Source organism: Periophthalmus magnuspinnatus, chromosome 8 (genome assembly GCF_009829125.3).
Source record: "Periophthalmus magnuspinnatus isolate fPerMag1 chromosome 8, fPerMag1.2.pri, whole genome shotgun sequence".
NCBI lineage: Eukaryota > Metazoa > Chordata > Actinopteri > Gobiiformes > Gobiidae > Periophthalmus > Periophthalmus magnuspinnatus.
The window spans coordinates 29,424,859-29,446,789 of record NC_047133.1 but is presented as its reverse complement, the minus strand read 5'-3'; the positions used below and the strand labels follow the sequence as shown (position 1 = coordinate 29,446,789).

Below are 21,931 nucleotides of genomic sequence, written 5' to 3'. Positions count from 1 at the left end.
CTTACGGATAGCACTTTTGATATATGGAGGAGCTGTGGATTGGCTTCTGTAAAGGATTTTTATGTGGAGGGGGTTTTGGCTTCATTTACCCAACTATCCTCAAACTTTAATCTGCCCAATACCCACTTCTTTAGGTTTCTACAAGCCCGAAACTTTATTGGAAGACACTTTCCTTGCTCTCCTAGTATTCCTGATGCTACCATCCTCAATACTATCATGGAAATCAGGCCCTCTCTGAAAGGTGCAATCTCCAAAATATATAGCTTGTTATTTTCCTCTTTCGATGTCACATCTGATCATCTTCGTATGGCCTGGTCTGAGGAGCTCGAGGTGGAGATCGATGATGAACAGTGGAGGTCCATTCTCAAGTGTATTCATTCCTCTTCAATCTGTGCACAGCATTGTATCATTCAGTGTCAGGTGGTCCATAGAGTACACTGGTCTAAGAGTAGGCTTGCCCCAATGGCACCAATCCTAACTGTGTAAAATGCAATCTAGGCCCAGCCAATCTCACTCACATGTTTTTGACCTGCCCTGCCTTATCCACATATTGGGACACTATATTTGACTCTCTTTTTGTTATTTGCAATGCTAGAGTTCGGCGGTCCACACTGACTGCTCTTTTTGCGATTCTTCCAGCCAATCACTCCCTGTCACCCTGTTTTGTTGATCTTGTTGCCTTTCTTACATTGTTGGCCAGGCAGTTCATCCTGATGCGCTGGAAAGACCCTCACCCACCTACTCACTCTCAATGGATAAAAGATGCCCTCTCTTTTATGAAACTAGAGAGAATAAGGCACTCTCTCAAAGGCTCTGATTCTAAATTCACAGAAGTCTGGCTACCTTTTCTAGATCATGTCACGTCTTTGACACTGGAGATAACCCCATGAACTGCCGTTTGTTTCACATATACATGGATATCAAGTGATTGATCCAACTACGCTAAGTGTTTGAGTAGCGCATATTCTGTCTGTTTTTGTTTTGGTTTTTTTTTATTCTTGTTTTTGTTTTTTATTCTTGTTGTGTTTTTGTTTTATTTTATTTTATTTTGTTTGTTTTCTCATCCATCTGTCAGGGGTTTGTTTATGAGGGGGCTGTGTGTTTTGTTTTAAGGTGTGTACACTGAAAATTGTTAATCTCTCATATTAGCCTTGGATACTACACCTTTCTTTGTTATCTGTTGTGTATATTCTGAAAAATCTTTAAATAAATCATACATAAAAAGGGGGCGTGGCAAAAGCTCTCAAAACTAAAAAAATAATAATTATTATTATTATTACTGTGAAAATGCATTTGCTAAAATTATTATTATTGTTCTTCGGTCTAGTCTAGTCTAGTCTAGTCTCGAAATAATCAGGTTCAACATTTGTGAATTTACCTTTTTAATATTTCATGGCACTGGCCCCCATCCGAGTGTATGGCATCATCACATTTAGAATCTGAAAAGCCTTCAGGTACAATACAAAATATTATTAGCAAGAATACACTTATGTGAAGATGAAACTACATTAAATTACATTGACAGTGCTAATATGTTGTGCAGTAATGTAATGAATAATGAAACGTAGTAGAATTTTAGAATACTCTTCAGCCAACAGAATAAATATTAAAAAATATTAAAGAGCACAAATAAGGTAATAGAATTGAAACCAGTGTAATTTATTAACATTTAAAAGTGACAGTAGCCTATTTTTGTCATCACAAACATGACAATAAAGTTATAAAATTAAAAAAAGTAAAAACAAAATGTCACATGAAATAACACATAAAAACATGCAAAAAACAAATAAGAAATAATGCAATTCATTTAAAAGTCTACATACACAACTAGTTATATTGCATTAAAATAAATATTCAAGTAAATCTATATTGCACTGGAAGTCATAAGCATTTTTCATTATTAAGGAAATGATCCTGTTTGAAACCAAAGCGTGACAAAGCAGAATATACATACAGTGTATAACAGTATTATCCTGAACATTATATTTGTACAATTCCAAACGCTGTATGTGTACAGCGCCAATTCAATAACATCAACAATCAAGTAATTTACAATGGTAGGTTACATTTGCAATTGAAAAAAAACAGACTTTGTGGTCTACACTCAAATTTAAACCCTAAAATATTACATTACAGAAAATAAACACCATAAAATGTCTTCCAGTGCATTACAGTGCAGTCAGCAGACTCCACCATCATAAATATTAATGCTATCTGATTGGCTGCAGGGCTTGCTTCCCTCATGCCACGTCCTTGAGGCAAAATCCACAATGTAGAAAGTAGTTTTTCAAAAGCTGCTATAATCCCTTTTCAGTCTTTCTCTTGTCAATCTACACATACAAACAGGATAGAGACAACTCGCATATTAACACCAATTGTGCATTGGGCAACGTTCTTTTGTCCTAAATAGATCAATGAACATAGCTTTTGTCAAGAGAGAGTGCACTATTTATACAGTACAATGCCAGTGATTGAGCTTGTGCACTCTGAGCTCATATAAATGCAAAATTCAGACATGACCAATAGAGGACAACGTGCTTCAAGGTCAAACAGTTCGCTCTCAAGGCATTATTCAGGTCCCGCCTGGGAACCGGGAAACATGAGGGGGTGTGTGGCGGTCATTGAAGTGGAAGTATTTGAGGGAAAAAATTCTGTCACCATTAGCAGCCATTACCAATACCATGTACCGACTTTCTAAATGTTGTGGGACAAGATCCGAACTGCACTGCCCTTGCAGTCAGTGTACACCCGGCATTTTTTTAAAGATAACAAAATATCTCTTTTGTAATTTTAATGTTCACTCTAAACTGCAAAGATGAAGGGCCAGGTATAACGCATATAGGAGTCATTGGGTCAGAGCTATTCTATTGAACCATGAGGGACAGAATTTTGCAATAATAAGAAGGAATGCATTTGCTATTATCTATCAATCAACTCTATGAGAGGGGGTTATAAGTAATATATCAGTAGAACAGCAGTTAAAAACTCCACTACTATTATTATATTATTAACTCTATAAATATTCAATGACCACAGAATTCTAATTTCTATTCAATACCATTCTAAAATTTAACTTAAAGCCTAAAAGCACTGAGTTTTGACTTATGATGATTCTATTAGCTAGCTGAGTTGAGAACAAGTGTATGTAATATTGTGATGGTGGGGCGTGTAGTAAAAATGGAGGTAGCATGTCTTTCTTTCTGCATCACCACTCGCAGCAGCAGAGGAAAGAACAGGATGTCCCCTCTGGTCCTCTGAACTTTCCGGAGCTGGGCGTGTCCATGCACTCTGCGATGAAAGCATGGAGGTCTGTGATGCGCACCTGCTCTTGGGTTTGGGCCTGGAGAAGAGACAATAATCAGGTCATTGTCAGGATTATAGTTCAATAATGTACAGGGTCTTCAGTGGTGCACAAAGAACTCTGCAGGTAAAGTGACTAGAATGTAGATTATATAGTATCTTTATTATTGTACAGGTAAGCAGGGAGTATAGTGTGAACATATTGTCCTCAGGCTGATGATGTGAGGGCATATATTTAACTTTTATAAGGGTCAAATTTTTAAGGTGACAGTACTCACTGACAGTTTGGTTATTCATCCCCCTACCAGTAAGTCTGTTTGTACTGAAAATGCCAATGAGACATACATACTTATGCTCCTTGTACTGTAATATTTACTGTGTTTTAATGTTTTTGAATTTTATCATTTTTAAAAAAAATAACTACAATTCATGCTTAATTTTATGTTCTGTCTGCCGTATTTCAATATTAAAACTCAATTACTGTATGTTCACTTACTCAGAACCCCTTACCATGATGGTGTCGTATGCTCCGGTGATGAGAGCAATGAAGAGAGACAACACCATGTAGATGAAGAGGGAGATGAAGGTGTATAGGTAGACCTGGCTGAAAATCCACACCAGCGGACTGCTGTGCTCCATCTCCGCAAAGGTCACAAACATGTCATCTCCGTTAATCAGAGAGAACAAGCACTCCGACACCATGGACAGGGACCGGAACTGGGGACAACAGTGCATGTGTGTGTGTGTGTATATATATATATATATATATATATATATATATATATATATATATATATATATATATATATATATATATATATATATATATATATATATATGCATTATTAACTTTTTTAATAAGTTGTATGCCAAGGTAAATTGTGTAGATAACACTTTTGTAGCCACACTGGCTTTAACAAGTTTTTCAGAAAACGAGATGTTACCATTAGTTAGCACCTTATGCTTGGTTAGTGTGACTTTACGAGTGCTCACAAACACTGACTGCTACATTTTTAGCCTACATCCTACATTGAGCATTGAGTTTACCAATGTGAAGACATGACATACGTTTGAGTTATCTTCATCATTCAGTATCTGTGCAAACAAAAACACACTTGTTCTAAGTTGTGGCTTCTTTCAGTGCCGCTGCCTGAGCCCCACACCTGACCCATTAACTGAACTGAACAAGGCTGAGCCCGGAGTCTGTCGCTATACTGTTGGTGATGAGCCCTGGATGCACCGGCTGGGTTTCCCCTCATGGTTCACTGGTTCACATAGAGTCCATCGTCGCGTCAGGCAACTCACTGGCCTAAGAAACCCTAGGACCGTGCGCTGTGAGCGCGTAAATTGGGACGTGAGTCTTGGGGAATGCGCTCCAGTTTTCACTGTAAGCTCGTATTTCAGGTGATTTGTGGTTGTATGTTTCATATGATCTGTGGTTGTATGTTATCTGGTGATTTGTGGTTGCCCTGCCTGCAACAGTGGAGCTGTGGCACTGATGCGGGCACAACTGCTGTTTTGTCTTTTGATTTTTGTTTTATTAATTATTGTATGGAATTATTATATATGTGAAGCGGCTGGGATGAGAATCAGCTCCTCCAAATCCGAGGCCATGGTTCTCGACCGGAAAAAGGTGGTTTGCCCTCTCCGGGTGGGTGGTGAGTCTCTGCCCCAAGTGGAGGAGTTCAAGTATCTCGGGGTCTTGTTCATGAGTGAGGGAAGGATGGAGCGTGAGATTGACAGGCGGATCGGTGCAGCGTCTGCAGTGATGCGGTCCCTCTATGGGTCCGTTGTGGTGAAGAAGGAGCTGAGCTGGAAGGCGAAGCTCTCGATTTACCGGTCAATCTACATTCCTACCCTCACCTATGGTCATGAGCTCTGGGTAATGACCGAAAGGACAAGATCGCGGATACAAGCGGCCGAAATGGGTTTCCTCCGCAGAGTGGCTGGGCGCACCCTTAGGGATAGGGTGAGGAGCTCAGTCACACGGGAGGAGCTCGGAGTAGAGCCGCTGCTCCTACACGTTGAGAGGAACCAGTTGAGGTGGCTCGGGCATCTGCTCAGGATGCCTCCTGGACGCCTCCCTAGGGAGGTGTTCTGGGCATGTCCCACCGGAACGAGGCCCCGGGGAAGACCTAGGACACGCTGCACGCTGGAGGGACTATGTCTCTCAGCTGGCCTGGGAACGCCTTGGGATCCCACCGGAGGAGCTCGAGGACGTGTCTGGGGTGAGGGAAGTTTGGGAGTCCCTGCTTAGACTGCTGCCCCCGCGACCCGGCCCCGGATAAGCTGAAGAAAATGGATGGATGGATACGTACTTTTATCAATGTAAAGAAGGAATTAATTAATGTACTGCGCTAATGTATTGTATTCTTGTAGTCTTCACATTGTTAATTAAACTTAATGCTATATTATGTATAGCCTGCTCTGTTCTGTAATAAGTGCCTTTAGGAATCCTTTCTCCAGGTTAACTGAAGTGGTGTTGTTGCTAAAAATGTAACATCTAATGTTTGCCACACTAACCTTATTAGCTGGAAAAAGTCGGGGAGGTGTCCCCTGCCATAAGGCACTAACTAGGGCTAACGTTTTTTTCTGAAAAACTTGCAAACACTTTTGTAGCCACACTGACTTTATCTACGCAGTTTACCTTGATATAAAACTTATTAATCAAGTTGTCATTTTTTAAATGAACAAGAATAGATTTATACTTTGCTAATCCCATACCCAAATTGGAAAATACTAGTTTACTGTACAATTTTTTTTCGCGAAACACACTAAGCCCCGCCCCTTTGCACTGTGACAATCATGCGATTCACGCTAAGCCCCACCCCATTTCGCGTATGATTCACGCCAAGCCCTGCCCTTTTTTTCTGTGACAGTCGCGATTCAAGCTAAGCCCCGCCCTTTTCCTCTGTGACAGTTATGTGATTCATGCTAAGCCCCACCCCTTTTCGTGTATGATTCACGCTAAGGCCCGCCCTTTTTCTCTGTGACAGTCTGTGATTTGCACTAAGCCCCGCCGCCTTTCTCTGTGACAGTCGTGTGATCCACGCTAAGCCCCGCCCCTTTTCTCGTATGATTCAGGCTAAGCCCCACTTTCTCTGAGTCATGTGATTCGTGCTAAGCTGTGGCCCCTTTCTCTGTGACAGTTGTGCGATTCACATTAAGCCCCGCCCCTTTTTTTCTCTGACAGTCATGTCACTCATGCTAACCTTTTTCTCTGACGTCATTCACGCTAAGCTCCGCCCTTTTTCCCCTCTGTGACAGTCGAGTGATTTGCGCTAAGCCTTTTTCCTCCTATGAAAATATGACAGGGACTACGTGCATCATTCCTGTGCATTTTACGTACTGTTGCTTTGGAAGTTTTGCATTCTAAACATGACGAAACACACAAAACAAAGGAAGTACGCAATGAGGACACTGTGAATGTGAAGTTATGCTAGAAGCATCTCGGACCCGGAGCGGTTCATGACAAAGAGTGAAGATTCCGCGGTTGACCAGGAGTAGAGGACCTTACTTTTTGATGTTGATGTAGATTTATATTCATGTGTATGTGCTAGTGGTTGACTATCTCATCTGGTAAGTCACCTGACTTTCACACAGGGGACCTGGGTTTGAACCGACAGCGAGAGCATGACCCTTAGCGCTACCGCCTACCTATCATAAAATGATAAGTGCTACTCAAACTTAAGAGATACCGATGTCGCATGGCCAGACAGCCTCAACCATGACGAGTCATGAATCACATGACTGTCATACGAGGAAAAAGAGCAGCATGAATCACACAACTGTTTCCTGAAAAACTTGTTATACACACATAAAGGTGACGTACCGTCTGAATTTGGGTAAGCTATTCTTTTACTGTATATAAACCAATTTAGCCTTTGCCACAGCAAATCATTCCCCTCTAGCCCCTGCTGTTTTCAGGTTCAATTCAGCCGTTGCACTTACATATCGTTTTGAGACAAACCTGGCGCAACGAATGCCTCAGAACTCTCAGAAAAGCTTTAAGATTTGTACTTGTAAAATTACAAAGTTGTAAACATAAAATGATATTTGTGAGTATATATATATATATATATATATATATATATATATATATATATATATATATATACATATATATATATATATATATATATATATATATATATATATATATATCAGTGTACAAATCAACATTTACACGTTCAAACTTTTCGGAATAATTTTTTTTACGAAAGTGTGTTCCATCATATGTAAAAAAAAAAAAAACTTGTAATAATTCCCTGAACATTTTAGCTTATTTTAAACATACAATCACTTCTTTAGTTCTGTTCTTCTGTTTCCATTTTACTCACTAGTTTATTTAAAAAGACACATCAGATAAACTGAGAACAAGCTGGGAATGACAAATGAGCACACAGAAACTAAAACATTGTAGAAAATATATTGCCGCTGTAAACCAGGCATTTTTCTATAGTGGTCCAATATACAAAAAAAAAAAAGAAACAAGAAAGAAAAAAAAAGGCAACCAAAAACATCGAACATATAGGCCAATGTTGATCTTACAGTCTGTTCCTCATCATTTCAATGTAATAGTTATTTATAGTTTAGTTGTGTTATAGTTATTTAGATTTGATTGTTGATTGTAAATTGTTTCATTCAGGTCCTTGTTAGAGTTTGTAAAATGAGACAACATTATGGGAGGGTAATGATCTTTGAGCATATTACCTTAGTGTGATATGGCCCCAATACAATCCAGCCACAGAAACAGTATCCCAAATAAATGGCAGCAGCACAGCAGCAAAAGCGGATAACGTTTGGAAAAGCAGCTCTTAGTGTGACAATCAGAATCTGTAAAAAAATGTGTGGGATATAAACATATTTGTAAAAACATAGTCTTTGTATATATTATGTGCCTTCAACATACATTATATTTCTGAAAGAAGCTGAGGTAACGTATGACTCCAACCCACACCAGCAGAGTGGATGTTCCCAACAGGATTCCACAAACATCGTACGATGAAATATTCTGTAAAATTAGAGAATAAAAAATGTTTAAAAACACACTACTTCATAATGTCTTTCAATTTATATGTGTAATACCTTTGACTCTATTCCAATTTTAATAAAACTGCCAAAGATTGTGAATAAGTCGCTGATAATAAGCAGAATATACCAGCCATTTATGAAGTCCATTCTGTCTGACCAAGGGACATGACGGCTGAACCTGTGCTTGAAAAATTGCACATATTCCTGTAAATAAAAAGGATGTGTAAAAATTACAAATGTGTAATAAGAATGCTAAAAATGATAAGGGACAATATTCTCAAAAATGCTGTTTGCTATTCATGAAAAAGTTGTGTGTTGGCTCTTAGCCTTTCAAAGTAGGGCACAGTTGCAAGGCATTTCTTTGCATATGTGAAGCACCAACACAATGAGTCACTGCAGTCATTTCCTTAGGGACCAGGGGAAGTAGAGTGACACTGGATCCAAAACAAGGCCAGCGATTTTATGATTAAACACCCCTGGGCAATAAAGATGAAGTCAACCATCAGCAGAAAAAACACGAATTTGGGCCACAGCAGTGGTTCACCTATGCAATCTTTTGCCTATCCACCAACACCGTCTCTTTAAGTCAAGTAAAAAATGCCTATGTTTTTATAATTGCATCTATGACATAAATCAAATGAGATGACCTAGATTTGTTCTATAATTAAAATGATGATACCTTATTTCTCACTTTACACAGTGTACAACAAAGATGGCTAGATAGCAAGATAAAGGGATAGTGAAAATGAAATTTGGTCCCACTTGTTTGACAACCTCAAATGAAAACAGGAATAAGAGATCATTTGCATTTTGATAATTACATGCTGCAGAAGAATTCCCCTCAAAACTGAGCGTCCACACAGGAGCAGAGACAGCAGACAGACTATCGCCACCAGGACATCAAAGAACTCCCTTGCGTAATTCTCAGCTATTGAGAGGATAAAGTTACAAATTGATACTATATGGGCTACTGTATTTGATCACTCCTCTTCTACTTACCATGACCGGAAACATTGGGGTCCTTACACTCTTTAATGGAGGCGTCGTTGTGCAAACTAATTTTGACTTTTCCACTATGAGCACGGTTGTCCATGACAATCTGAAAGTGAGCAGAATAAAAACTTTTTAATAATAGTAAAGTGTAACTTCACTTCTAGGGCAATGGTTGAGTTTGGTATCAAATTACAAAGTACATCAATAGATTGCATTCACGTTTAAGAATTTTATAATGTCATGTTTTCAGATGAAGGACAGGAGCCTATACAAATCTAATGGAGATTCAGTTTTTGCAAGAAATATCCAATTGGAATGATTCACAAATGTTGAGCCTTATTGTTATTAACATATTAATCTTATGTCTTAAATCCTTTCAACTGACAGCAATCATGTCTTTGAGGTAGAAGAATGGCACCACTTTCTGAAGTCATTGTAAAATCACTTATTTATACTGACAAGAGAAGAGTTTGAAAGTTATGTCAGTTTTTGTTTAATGACGTGGATGAATCCAGTCATTACAGAGATATTTTTATTAATGTCTACAATCTGCCAGTTAAAAGGAAAATTCTACCATATAACTCCTCCAGCTTAATTTTAAAACATCAAAATTATGTCCCATGATTGCAACCTATAGATACAAACACTTTGTTGGCATATGTAGATCAAAATGATATTTGCATTACTAATACCACAACAGAACACACTATAACTATACTCAAGCTTCAATAATACAAAGTAGCAATTGATTGGATAAATATTTGTCCACTATACCATAATAGCGAAAGTGTAGCAGTCTGGTATTTCATTGTTCAAAATGGTCTGTAGGTTTATAGCCTTTAGCTGGAAGTCAATGGTGACATTGATCAACCTAGGAACAACAAAATGGTCAAAATTTCTAAATGTCCAATTAATTTATTAATCTCTTTGTGAAAATAAGAACTTACTTGTAAAATTTCAAAGTAAAGTTCTTGTAATCACCGTTTCCGGAAGCAGAATTAAAATATTGAGGATTTACCCCAGTGCAATCTGAAAAGGAAGAAATGCAATATTAGGGCAACAATTTTAAGGAAGTTAACAAATTATTTTTCCAAAGTCACATAACTGAAGCCAACTTTTCCACAGCTGTTTAATATGTTTAAAATTAGCTTTAGCACATTTGTCAATAGCAGGTGTGCAAATAAGTCAGTTCTCTTGGCAGCAGTGTCATGTTTAGTTACTAAAGTGGATGGGGGGGGAAAAAAACGAGTCAAACTTCTAAAGTAGGGTATTACAACTGGTATTTCCTGACAAATGTGAAACTACATGTTTTTGCTATATGATATTCCTTTGTAAAATATTTCATATTATTACAAAGGATATAATTTTTAATATCATTTTTATATTATATTATAAAAATTCACAATGGTAAAACCCAGGATTACGCTTACTGGTGACAACATGGGGGTCAATGTCGAATGTATCATTGACGGGATCTATGGAGCCTCTCTTGTAGTACCTCTGACAAAGGGACAGTGCACTGTCATTGTAACCAACACCCAGCACGTACGCATAACGTCCGAGGGAGATCTGAGGCAGAGCCAGGTACTAAAGGGGAAACAAAATATAAGTTTGAGGGAAATGCACACTTGTCCTTTTTAATCAGCCTTGTGAAAATTCATAAAAAATCATGTACTTTTACTTTTTCTACTGTACTTACTGTAGCTTTTAGTAATTCAAAGCAACACTTTTAATTTAAGCACAGTTTGAAGAAATAGTACTTTTACTCGAGTATATTATCTAAATCTGGGTTTCATGATTAAAATGCAGGAAGTACTCAAAATTATATTGTAATGGAAATTTAAATATTGTGTCATTATTTTACCTTTTAGAAATCACATGGTCTCGTAACTAAAACTAATTTGGTTTGGTCGTCAAAGACAGTGTTAGAAAAACCTTTCATGTCAACCCTTTTGTTCCCTCTTGGTGGCTAGACTTGTTAAGATGTGTTGAATGCAAGTGAAAGTAGATGCAACCAGACCATACAGTCGGCCTTCAATCCCTCCCTATTGACCCCCTGAGGGGACCCAGCTCATGAATATGTCCAGGAGCCAGTCTGACCACACCTCAGCAGAAGTACCACACTCTCTCCCCTGAAGTGTTCCACATCTAGTATTGTTTCTACTCCACATGCTACTTCACACCTTGTATTGTCTCTACTCCAAATGTTACCTCCTGGGGGGAACCGGCTCCTAAATGTCTACAGGATCTGGACTGACCACTCCTCAATGGAAGTGTCACATGCTTACTTTGAAATGTATGTCCTCTGGTCATCTCAACCTATATAAACTGGGTGCTTTCCAGCATTCGGGGTCTGACATAAGGGGGAGATGCTGTCGGACCTATTTCTTGCAAGAAATAAACTCTTGTCTATGCTTCAACATTCACCAGAGCCTGAAAAAGGAGTCTTATTTCCACGACAATATCATTATTCAGTTCATGGTGCAAATTAATTACTACGTTTAAGCACCTATTGCTTGTTGTTTATACTTGTTTATATTTATCTATTCTAAGCATAGTAGTGAACCACGAAGACAGTGAATTTACCTGCTCTATGGCAAAGTGAATGTGACTGTAGAGCTGGTCCTGTGAGTAGACTTCCTGGGCATTGTTGTCCTGATAATCCTTCAAGAAAAGGTGCTTAAATGCTGCAGTATTCTCATCCTTAAATGTCACAACCATCTGGTTACTCAGGCCAAAAAGAACCAGCTACAGGTGGAAACACGCAAGAGGTTAACATTAAATGTGAAATATATTTATCAGCCTGGCATACATTGATACAAAACTAAGAAGGATACAAGTTAATAAATTTGTAACAGTTGGATCATTATATGTTTCTATTTTCAGAACAATCTATATAGATCAATGTAACATGTTTTACTGATAGAATGGGGATTAGATAGTAATTTGATGAAAAGTCAGAACAACAATAGTGAACTCAAATCCCTTTTTTGTTTTGAACTTGAGCAGTTTTGAGAATAATCAGATTCCATTAAGGTTTCAAAAGACTGGAAGATGATGTGTAGTAGACCACCTGCACGGTGACAATGATGATTTTCAGCAGCTGTAGACCGAGTTTGAAAGGTTTGCGTCCCTTGGCATAGTATTTGTCACATGGGCTCATGAAAAAGTATTTGAGTTTCCTTCGCAGAGCTTCCTCCTCTTCCTCTTGCTGCTGCTGGAAGCCGCAACCCCCCAGTCCCTCTCCAAGATGAGGGCACCCATCACTGAGCCGATCCTGGGAGCCATAGCCAGACATGGATGACAGCAGATGGTCCTTCTCTGACGAATATAAATACAAGGTTTAAGCAACATATGTGTATCTTCAAAATAATCCATTCAGTGGCAAGCTTTTTTAAAACATTAACCAGAGTGATTTTTCATAACACATTTCCTCCTTTGAAACCATAAGGGAAGTAAAAATATTGGCTTCATTGTGATATTGCACTACCAGTTAAATTTTACTGTATCAAAGGGGAGCTGCTGGAAAATTGAATAATAATTATGAAGCCAATAATTGTCCAGAGTAAATAATATTAGAAGATATTTGGATATTGTTACATGTGGACATTTATGAATATGAATAGACAAACTATTTATGATGAACAGAGGGGATTACTTGGAGACAGTAGCTTACATATTACAAGAAATAAAGAGCAAAAATGAAATTGTTATAAAATACAACAAAATAACTTCAGTAGCAATAGCAATGATAGCAATCAGTAGCAATGATAATAACGATAACGATAACAAACGGCTTGTCTCCAGTAAAAAATACATAGTTTTTTGTTTATTTTGTATATGATCAGGACACAAGCTAGAGATTGCGCACATTATATAGTTATATTTACTGCTGATGTGTGTGCCCTAAATATGAGTAAAAGTTAAAGGGGGGGAAAAAAAAAATATATATATATATAGCCATGACAGAAAGTTTCGATCTCCATTGCCTTTTACACGTCCCCCATATCAATACTGGATGTATATGGTAATAATAGAACTGAAACAAAAAACATTGAAGAGACATAGGACAAGTAAAAGGGATGAATGAGTCAAACCTGTGGCAGTGTCTTGGATGTTGCTGTAAGTGGCAGAAGCCATAATGATAATCACACGGCTACGGGACAATCATGACATTTTTAATTGATTAAACGGTAGTAAAGAGGGTAAATAAGAGGGCTTGGCACCGCAGAAGAACCGCAGGGGGACAAAAGGTAAACAACGCTACTTCCGTTTGACCACGTGATCACGTCACGTGACTGACGTCAGCGTAAAATAACAATGGGCGTGTAGATGATTTTGCGAAAACTATAGGTTTCTATGGTAAGACAATAAGCAAAACCTTTTATTTTTTATTTTTTTAATTAAACATTGTTTTATAATTACAAAGAAAACGTACGAGTTCTGAAGTCAATGTATAAGTAAGAAGACGAAAAAATATGACTTAAGAATGCAATAAAATTTCTGTGACATGATCAATAATTTTACAATGTCTCACGTTTTCATACATTGTTGTAACAAACAATAACTTAAGACTATCTCAACAAGACTTCATTTATTATTTTGATAAGCAAGATATTTCATTTCATGATTCATCAACAAAAAGGAAAGATGTTCAGAACCTATTACAAGAAAGCAGCCAGCAACATTTAACATTATCTACATTGCTTGTTGTATATTAGCTCCTACACCTGTCTCTATAGTAGTGCATTTTCACCCACATACACCCTGTTTTTGTGTGGTCAAAGGGTAGAATTGGAACTACACTTCTGGGAATGTATTTAGTAATGGTAGTACTTGTAATGTGGTTGCAAACTCCCGATATTGGAAATTTAAAAAAAAAATGCCATGACTTCAAATAAATTAACCTGGAAATGAGTCCTTTTGGATTGCATTACATTTGATCATCGTCCATCCAGTGCCTTGTCCCTGACTATCACCGACTCATTGAACTTGATCATGAGTGTGGTGCCTTTATGCCAGTGAGCAGTGACTTTGGCAGGGAAGCCGCTGTGTGTGAGAATAGCCTCCAAAATGCCTGCTGTGAAGGATGCACAGTTGAGGCTGCTGTTCTCCTTAGGCACAGATATGTAGGCATTGATCAGAGGGTCCTTCTCTATAATGTAATAAGTCTTGTCATCATCATTGGCTTGTTCCAGCTTATCGGCTTCTTTTCCAAACAGGGACTTCCACACATTCACCTGGAGCAAAATAAAGGAAAAGAATATGTCAAAAGAGGGATTCGTTCAACATTACTGTAGACCTAACCTCCAACAATAAAAGATAAAGTTACTTTGACAGTGAAGCAGCTTGTTGCCCCCTCCTATAGTTGATATCATGAAATTACCAGTAGTAATACGTGCCATCACTAGTCTTACCTTAATGAACAGAAGCATGTTGAGCAGTTTAGTCTCCCTCTTGCCGTTCTTCTCCCTGAGCACTAGCACATCCAGCAGACTGGCCCCCACACTTTGGCCCATCTCAGAAAGCCGAGACTGAAGCTCTGTGACCGAGTACACGCGGCTCTGACAGTACTGTACCATCTCGGAGAAGAGCAGAGCAAACGCACTCACACTCACTTCTGTCTTAGGCCTGGTCAGTGGCCGCTCCAGGATGCTGGACTTTCCTTTAGTAAAGCGGTTGTCCATTTTTATCTGAAAAAGACAACAACGCTGCAAGTTTTAAAGCAGTAACAATATGAACTCATAGCAAATTTTATTTAAAAAATTAATAATTTCGAAATTTCGTCTTTTGCGATAGATCAGACCTAAACTAGAGGGATTACACAGACAATATGAGGTCACATAACATTCAGTGCCAATTAATATTCAATTCTGTATGATAGCAGTTCTACAAATAATTTCTCGCCATACAAATTAGTACAGTACAAGATGAAAGTATTTGTATCGTATTTATTTCGTGCACCAACTTTTGTACAGTCAAGCCATGGAAGCATATGACTGGAAGCATATGACAGTAAGCAGTAGCATTAGCATAGCTTTAGCATTAGCATAAAGACTACAAATGGCTGCTTATAACTATTACAGAGGGAGCTTGACGTGAATCAATTTATTAAAGGCGTATCACGATAATAACACGTTCAACTCTATTACAAGCTTCCATCGCACGATCATGTTAATTTTAATAACATACCTTGATGATTTCTGTCACTTTCTTGCAGTTCACCCTTTTCTTCTTCTTTTGCTGTTTAGCTCTAGCACCATCTGCTGGAAAAGTAGAAGTAGCCTCAAAGCGCTGAATTGATGGATTGTTTTTTTTTTTTTTTTGTTTTTTTTTAGCGAAGACACCACAAAATGTAAAATAGAGGCCAGTTACTTTAATTAATAATCTCGGTGAAAATTGGCTGCCAATTACAAGTGCAGTAATGCATAATGTAGAAATATTGTTATTTGAATTAAAGAATTAAAGTCTTAATCATTCTTTTACCAAGATAGGATGCTCCTGTGGTAAAAAATGAGGGGCAGATATTATAAGCTTTTGCTTCCTTCTGTGCCCTTTCATTCACTTAACAAAATTGTACAAAAGCCGTAATACTGTATGCAGTTATGCGGATTGTTTTGTTTTAATGAATGAAATAAAATATTAAATTGAAATTGAAAATTGAAATTATGGACCAGCTGACAACCATTATTAGTTCTTATTTTAAATTCCCCCCTAGCATTTCCATACCTTCCTCTTTTCAGCTCAGCAGACGAACAGATTTTTGCCTGACCATTGCTGCATTTTTTACACAAAAGACTTCCTGATTTGTATGTCACATGATTTCTAACAGATTATTTATGATGCTCCATTGCAAAACTACTTTTAGTACCTCTTATGATAAATGAAGTAAACAGCAAATGTAAAGGATACTGTAAAGTAGTTTTTTACTATAATCATATTAAAAATACAGAAAAGATATGAAGCTGATATGCCAAATTAGCCAACTCTTTCTCAAGGCACAAGTATTTCTTAAGGTTAATAAATTACAATCTTGCCAATACATTTAAAATGTAGTAAATAAATAATTGTACTGAAATAGAAAGTGTATCTGCTACTGTTTGATTAATTGGATTCCCGCAGCAAAGGACTTGAGGAGTCTCCACCAGCATATTTGCAATCTCAGCATACATGAGTCACTAGCGCTGGGGTTTCCAAATGGTATGTGAATGGACATTAGGACATGCATTGCCAAACAGAGGACTGCCATCAATGCGCACAGTTCCCAGTGGTTGAAGGTATTCCAGTAACATTCAGAACATAAATTTGTAATGACAAACTGAAGAATGTCAACAACGCCACTTCCATTGCAGGTGTGTGTTTCCCAGATTGCTTGTCTGCCGTTTGCCGTGGGCTGATTATTTCCTTGTTGCGTAAGCAGCAATTGGTTTTGCAGATGAATGTTATATATGCCAGTCAGACAGCAGCATTATGCATTAGGAGACTGACACAGAGGTTATTCAGGATAGAATGTGGAAGATGGCAAACCGATGGAGATGCATCATAGTACTTTTAGGAGTCCTATTTGGCTTGGGCATAGAAGGTAATATAATTTTTATGCAATTTAAAAAATAAAATACAGACAATCAAGACAAAACATGCTAGCCAACTAACAATATTTACTTTATAATCCTTTAATGCTAGGGGATTTTAAATTGAGTGGTCTACAGCCATTTTGTGACAATAAAAGGATGTTGTTTGGAGCAGAATTCAGACTTTGGGAAGAAATCATTTTTATTTTCTTTATTTAATGGCACTGGCTAAAGGTCTGTCTTAATTACCTTCATGTAATTACTAGAATATCAATCAATATGAGGGGGTGATTATTTAAAAAATGATAACTTGTCTGTGCAGCCCTCAGTAAAAGCATACTTTTTACTCATCCAGTCTAAAGAGTAAATTAACAAGCTGAAAAGGTTGTGGTTTATCTGCATAGAAATTATGGATTGAAAATAATACCAAATATTTATGGTTCACTTCAAAAGTAAAACAAGCAGAACAGGTTGTTTGTGCAGCCTCACCCTCACTGACATTGATAGGGCCTGCTGTTACAGATTTTTTTCACTTTGACACTCCTCTCTATTGAAAATGGGCATTTGCAATACTAAATATAATTTTAGTTTTTCAAAACTAAATTTCATCTCAGCAAAATGCAGATTTTCATTCAAAACTGATCAACCATCCTCCAAAGGCAAATTTTACCACCAAAATGCTCTTTCATTCATTTGACAGAGCAGCTCAGAAGCTTTAGTCCTGCTCCCAGAATTTTTAAGAATTTTGGGCTGAAAAAGCATTTCTTTTTTGTCTAAAACCTGTTTAAAAATATATTTATTATTATTATTATTATTATTATTATTATTATTATTATTAAAAATAAATATAATAATTACTAATTGAATTATATAGCACTTTTTTGGACACTTAAAGACACTTCACAGAGCATTATTCATTCACTCCAGACTCGGCACAGCTGCCCTGAGCCAAACTGGCATGGTGAGTGAAGTGTCACTCTTTTTAAAACAGGTTTTGAATTTATATTTAGTTGTATTTATTCTTTTCTGTCAGCTTCATCTTGGCACATGGATGACTTTATCAAGGCCCTGAAGGAGCTGGAGGACAGAAATCCTGATCTGAGGCCTGTACATTTACTGAGGGCCCTCCGCAGTGCATCCAGCCTCACTGATTCTTTCATCCAGCACTACCTTGGAAAACCCAGGTCTGCTTCTCCCCTCCACTCCAATGTGTCTACATACCTGATTTCTGCTCTCCAGTACCACATCACTACCAATAATCAAGAAGTTGGGGTGGTACTGACTGGAGATGGCACCACTGTGGCACTACGGCCTCTTCTTCTGGGCATAGAAGCTGGCTTTCTCCGTAGACTTAGGTGGGACATTTCAAGTTTTCACCCGAGCCCTTCTGTAACGACAAAATCATCCCAATATGAAGATCTAGGTCCTGATGGTTGCTGGGACAACCTCACCAGCCCTCAAATATTCACTCTGACACACAGGCCAAATTTACTCACCACTGCCCAGGTCAACGGAGGAATGGATGGTCTCATCTTGGCCCGTGAAGTGTTCAAATCTAGATTTCTTAAGCTTAGTGCTTTGTTGATGCTGTACTATGACCACCAGTTGGATCAAAGAGGCCTGGATGCAGCACCACGCCTCATCAGCCAGCACCGCAGAGAGAACTTCAGACAGTTGATGGAGAGTTCAGAGAGTAGCCTGGGTGTTCTGAGGATGGAGGCAGTGGCTACAGTTCAAATGCACAGAAGAATGAAGGGGCAGAGGAGCATGAGACTCAAGGAGAAGAAGCAAATGATGACTGTGGTTAACAACAGAGTCAAGGAGTTACTGCTAAAATACACAGGTAAGATTATGTCAAGGACATAGGCAGAGCGGTCACACACAATTATGCACAGACCATTCAAACTGTTGGAGAGTTTATTATATGTTGATAGTTGAGTTTGTAGTGATACCCATTTACTAATAAGTACTGGATACTACTGCTCTTGTGTCCTTAAGCAAGACCCTTCTACGTGCCTGTTTGTATACATGTGATACTGTGTGCATAATGGCCAGTAGTACCTGGTAACTGCAGTTACAGAAGGAGCTCAGTCAATATGTAAAGTGTGTTAATACAATAAGTACTGTTAAGTATTTTGTGTAAGGCATTTTATAAATCCAAACCTTTATTTAACATTAAACATAAATATTTGATATAATTGTTAAATTGTAAAATAATTTGGGTTGTCTTGGAAATGGAATTTCACAAAACATATTTATTATATTATGATATCATTAGATTCAGGTTCAGGTAAAAAAGAAATCGCTATACAATCAGAGCAATGCCATGTCGTTGCATTTGTAATGGAAAATGCTGGCGCAGTAGACTTGTGGCTCCATCTTGTGGTATTCATTTGAACTAAGCAAAATAAAGCATTCTTGAACAAATAGTTTGGAAATTTTAAGCCATACTTAAAAGCCATACTCAGTTACAAAGCTATCTAATGATAGACACATTGCACATGACTATGAATTGTGTGAAATTAAATGATCAATTGGTAGTAATATTTTTAAAAGTACTGCAACAGAATTTATAAAATTAATAAATTAGAGGTTTGGTAATAATGATTTAAATATTGACTTATATAATCATTGTGAGCTGAGACTCTGAAGAAATGTTTAACTGAACAAAACAAACGAATGAAATAAAACACACAGTGGTGTAGCCGCACCCAACCTGCTGCTATGCTGGGCCTCAGGCTATACTTTGTGCTATCACTTTCTATAGCTGTAGATCACACATAAATTACTGCAATTTTATAGGTAACATTTCAGACTGGATATGTCTGAATATATTTAGTTTGAATTGATTTTTTTATATAGTAATTTTAAGTTATATGATGAAAAGACCCTAAATTAAACAAAACAATTTTTTGTTTCTGAATATAATGCATGTCTCACTACTGCATATTTTGTGTTGTTGCAGACTGCCCTGCCATTGTCCCACGCTGCATATGGGGTGCACAGCCATACAGGGGCACACCCACCAATCTGACTCTGCCTCTCCGCTTCCTGTATGTCCATCACACATCAACGCCCAGCCAGCCCTGTGTCACCTTACAGCAGTGCTCTGCAGATATGAGGGCCATGCAGCGCTTCCACCAAGACGAGCGCGGCTGGGACGACATCGGATACAGGTGACACAGTAAAAACATTAAAGTTAAAGTTGGGACATGAACTTCTACAGGTTAAACATCTGCAATACAATCACACCTAAACCTACGATGCCATTAGACGTTACTTACTCAGGACTCATCATATCAAAGGGCCCTTTTGGTTTTCTTTGCAACCTGATTTTAGGATGGCATCCTGCTTTCTGACTTAATAACAGGCAAACCAAATTGGCTGATTGGCATAGACAACTTGGATGTAAAATGTTTTTTTGTAATTGTAAAAAAGTCAACATTCAAATATGTCAAATTTATCTATAAGTTAATCATTGTTTTATCTGAGTACACAGATAGATACTGTTGAAATATTAAAATATAGTGGTTCAGCAAAAATTGTTTCTCCTCTTACATTTTTCATTAAAATCCCACCTTTTGTGTCGGCAGTTTTGTTGCTGGTTCTGATGGTTACATCTATGAAGGTCGTGGCTGGTACTGGCAGGGAGCGCACACTCTAGGACACAATTCCATTGGCTATGGTGTTTCCTTTATAGGCGACTACTCACGCACCCTTCCCTCTGCACATTCTTTGGAGCTGGTGAGGAATAAGTTGGCCTCCTGCGCTGTGCAAGGGGGTCGCCTTGTGGACAACTATGTTGTGCAGGGGCACAGGCAGGTGGTGAGCACAACCTGTCCCGGAAACGCTCTCTATAGTGAGATCCAAACTTGGGAGCACTTTAGGGTACGTGCTTCAACATGTTCTGTAATGAAAACAACTATTTAATGCTATTTTTGCTGTTGGATCCCTGTGGGACAAATCAAAGTGGTCTTCTTGAAAGTAACTTTTACTGTACTTGCATTAGAACAGTGCTAGTCACTTGCATTATGTATTATATATAAGTTGAAATGTTGTCTAGTTATTTGCATCTTTGACTTATTTAGCAAAAGACAAAGTTTAAATCTGTCAACTTAACAAATTGTTGTGGAAGTGAAGACGTTTCGCTGCTCATCCAAGCTTCTTCTTCAGTTCTGGAACTGAAAAACTGAAGCAGCGGCTTGGATGAGCAGCAAAACATCTTCACTCCTACAACAATTTGTCCAGTTGACAGATTTAAACTTTGTCTTTTGCTACGGATCAGACCTGGATGACTGAGGGATTACACAGACATCTTTGATTTACCTTTCTTTTTATTTCTTGTAGGAGGTGACATTCTTGTAGGAGGTGACATCTGCCAAAGAAGAATACTTAAATAAAACATAACACAACTCAGTTGTTTATGTGTTTCAGTGTTTTGACATTAAAGTTGTAGCTTATTATTATTATAATCATAGACAGATTGAAAAACATTTTTCTTTCAATGGAGAGGAGGTCAGGAGCGTTATGTCTGAGACTTAAGGACCACTTATTGTGCTACTCCTATTGCATGAAAAAAAATCTTCAGCTAATAAAATTACACAAGCCTAACTACATGATGATAACTTATTTTTTTACCTCATCACATATAAATATAGTCAGTCTAGCTTCATTCATCCCCAAGGTACAATTCAAGGGGTTAAATACAATAATAATACTGTCAAGGCAATTTGCTAAGGTGAGTAACAGTTCCCAGGACATTATATGTCCCATCTACGTCACAGTCAGTGTCCAGGGGAGCCAAGTGAACTCTGGAGATTGATGTGTTATTCTTTGCCACAAACACTTTTTACATTAATTATTATTAGTTTACTATGGTTTGTAAGTTTTCTTTTGGATACCACCAGAGGGCGCATCATTAAAAGAAACACTGAAATTTGAGGGAAATGTTTTACAAACATACAGTCTATGCAACTTACTTGAGTTATAGCCCAGTCTGCACTCTGCAGGTCATTGCTGTTCAATCTTGATTT

At 37.9% G+C, this 21,931-nt stretch overlaps 3 protein-coding genes across 4 annotated transcripts; 1 reads left to right on the top strand and 2 right to left on the bottom strand.

Annotated features, from left to right (window-relative positions):
- Positions 1-1,907: 1,907 nt before the first annotated feature.
- Positions 1,908-13,602, bottom strand: LOC117375234 (mucolipin-1-like). The gene is made up of 13 exons (XM_033971508.2): positions 13,425-13,602; positions 12,401-12,648; positions 11,914-12,075; positions 10,758-10,914; positions 10,275-10,356; positions 10,102-10,198; positions 9,334-9,433; positions 9,156-9,262; positions 8,389-8,538; positions 8,213-8,314; positions 8,014-8,136; positions 3,811-4,017; positions 1,908-3,340 (listed from the first exon to the last, which is right to left on the bottom strand). Exons 1-13 carry the CDS (start codon positions 13,465-13,467, stop codon positions 3,206-3,208), a joined length of 1,713 nt encoding a protein of 570 aa, XP_033827399.1. The 5' UTR covers positions 13,468-13,602; the 3' UTR covers positions 1,908-3,205.
- A 126-nt stretch (positions 13,603-13,728) lies between these two features.
- On the bottom strand, positions 13,729-15,586 carry LOC117374359 (trafficking protein particle complex subunit 5-like). The gene is made up of 3 exons (XM_033970448.2): positions 15,520-15,586; positions 14,745-15,020; positions 13,729-14,567 (listed from the first exon to the last, which is right to left on the bottom strand). The coding sequence occupies exons 2-3, from the start codon at positions 15,012-15,014 to the stop codon at positions 14,271-14,273; spliced, it is 567 nt and encodes a 188-aa protein (XP_033826339.1). The 5' UTR covers positions 15,015-15,020; positions 15,520-15,586; the 3' UTR covers positions 13,729-14,270.
- Positions 15,587-16,774: 1,188 nt separating this feature from the next.
- LOC117374357 (N-acetylmuramoyl-L-alanine amidase-like) lies at positions 16,775-21,314 on the top strand. 2 transcript variants are annotated; one of them, XM_033970445.2, is made up of 5 exons: positions 16,775-16,909; positions 17,932-18,741; positions 19,864-20,074; positions 20,492-20,786; positions 21,246-21,314. In XM_033970445.2, exons 1-5 carry the CDS (start codon positions 16,837-16,839, stop codon positions 21,261-21,263), a joined length of 1,407 nt encoding a protein of 468 aa, XP_033826336.1. In that variant the 5' UTR covers positions 16,775-16,836; the 3' UTR covers positions 21,264-21,314. The 2 variants fall into 2 exon arrangements, with proteins under 2 accessions (XP_033826336.1, XP_033826337.1); XM_033970446.2 differs by lacking the exon at positions 16,775-16,909 and adding an exon at positions 17,788-17,859.
- Positions 21,315-21,931: the final 617 nt, after the last annotated feature.

Coding starts and splice junctions, on each gene's coding strand:
- LOC117375234 (XM_033971508.2), bottom strand. CDS start 13,467: ATGGCTTCTGCCACTTACAGCAACATCCAAGACACTGCCACAG. Junction 8,539..9,155: donor GGGGAATTCTTCTGCAGCAT/GTAATTATCAAA, acceptor TTTTATTTACAG/GAATATGTGCAATTTTTCAA. Junction 3,341..3,810: donor GAGCATACGACACCATCATG/GTAAGGGGTTCT, acceptor TCTCTTCTCCAG/GCCCAAACCCAAGAGCAGGT.
- LOC117374359 (XM_033970448.2), bottom strand. CDS start 15,014: ATGGACAACCGCTTTACTAAAGGAAAGTCCAGCATCCTGGAGCGGCCA. Junction 14,568..14,744: donor ACATGCTTCTGTTCATTAAG/GTAAGACTAGTG, acceptor ATTTTGCTCCAG/GTGAATGTGTGGAAGTCCCT.
- LOC117374357 (XM_033970445.2), top strand. CDS start 16,837: ATGTGGAAGATGGCAAACCGATGGAGATGCATCATAGTACTTTTAGGA. Junction 18,742..19,863: donor GTTACTGCTAAAATACACAG/GTAAGATTATGT, acceptor GTGTTGTTGCAG/ACTGCCCTGCCATTGTCCCA. Junction 20,075..20,491: donor TGGGACGACATCGGATACAG/GTGACACAGTAA, acceptor TTGTGTCGGCAG/TTTTGTTGCTGGTTCTGATG.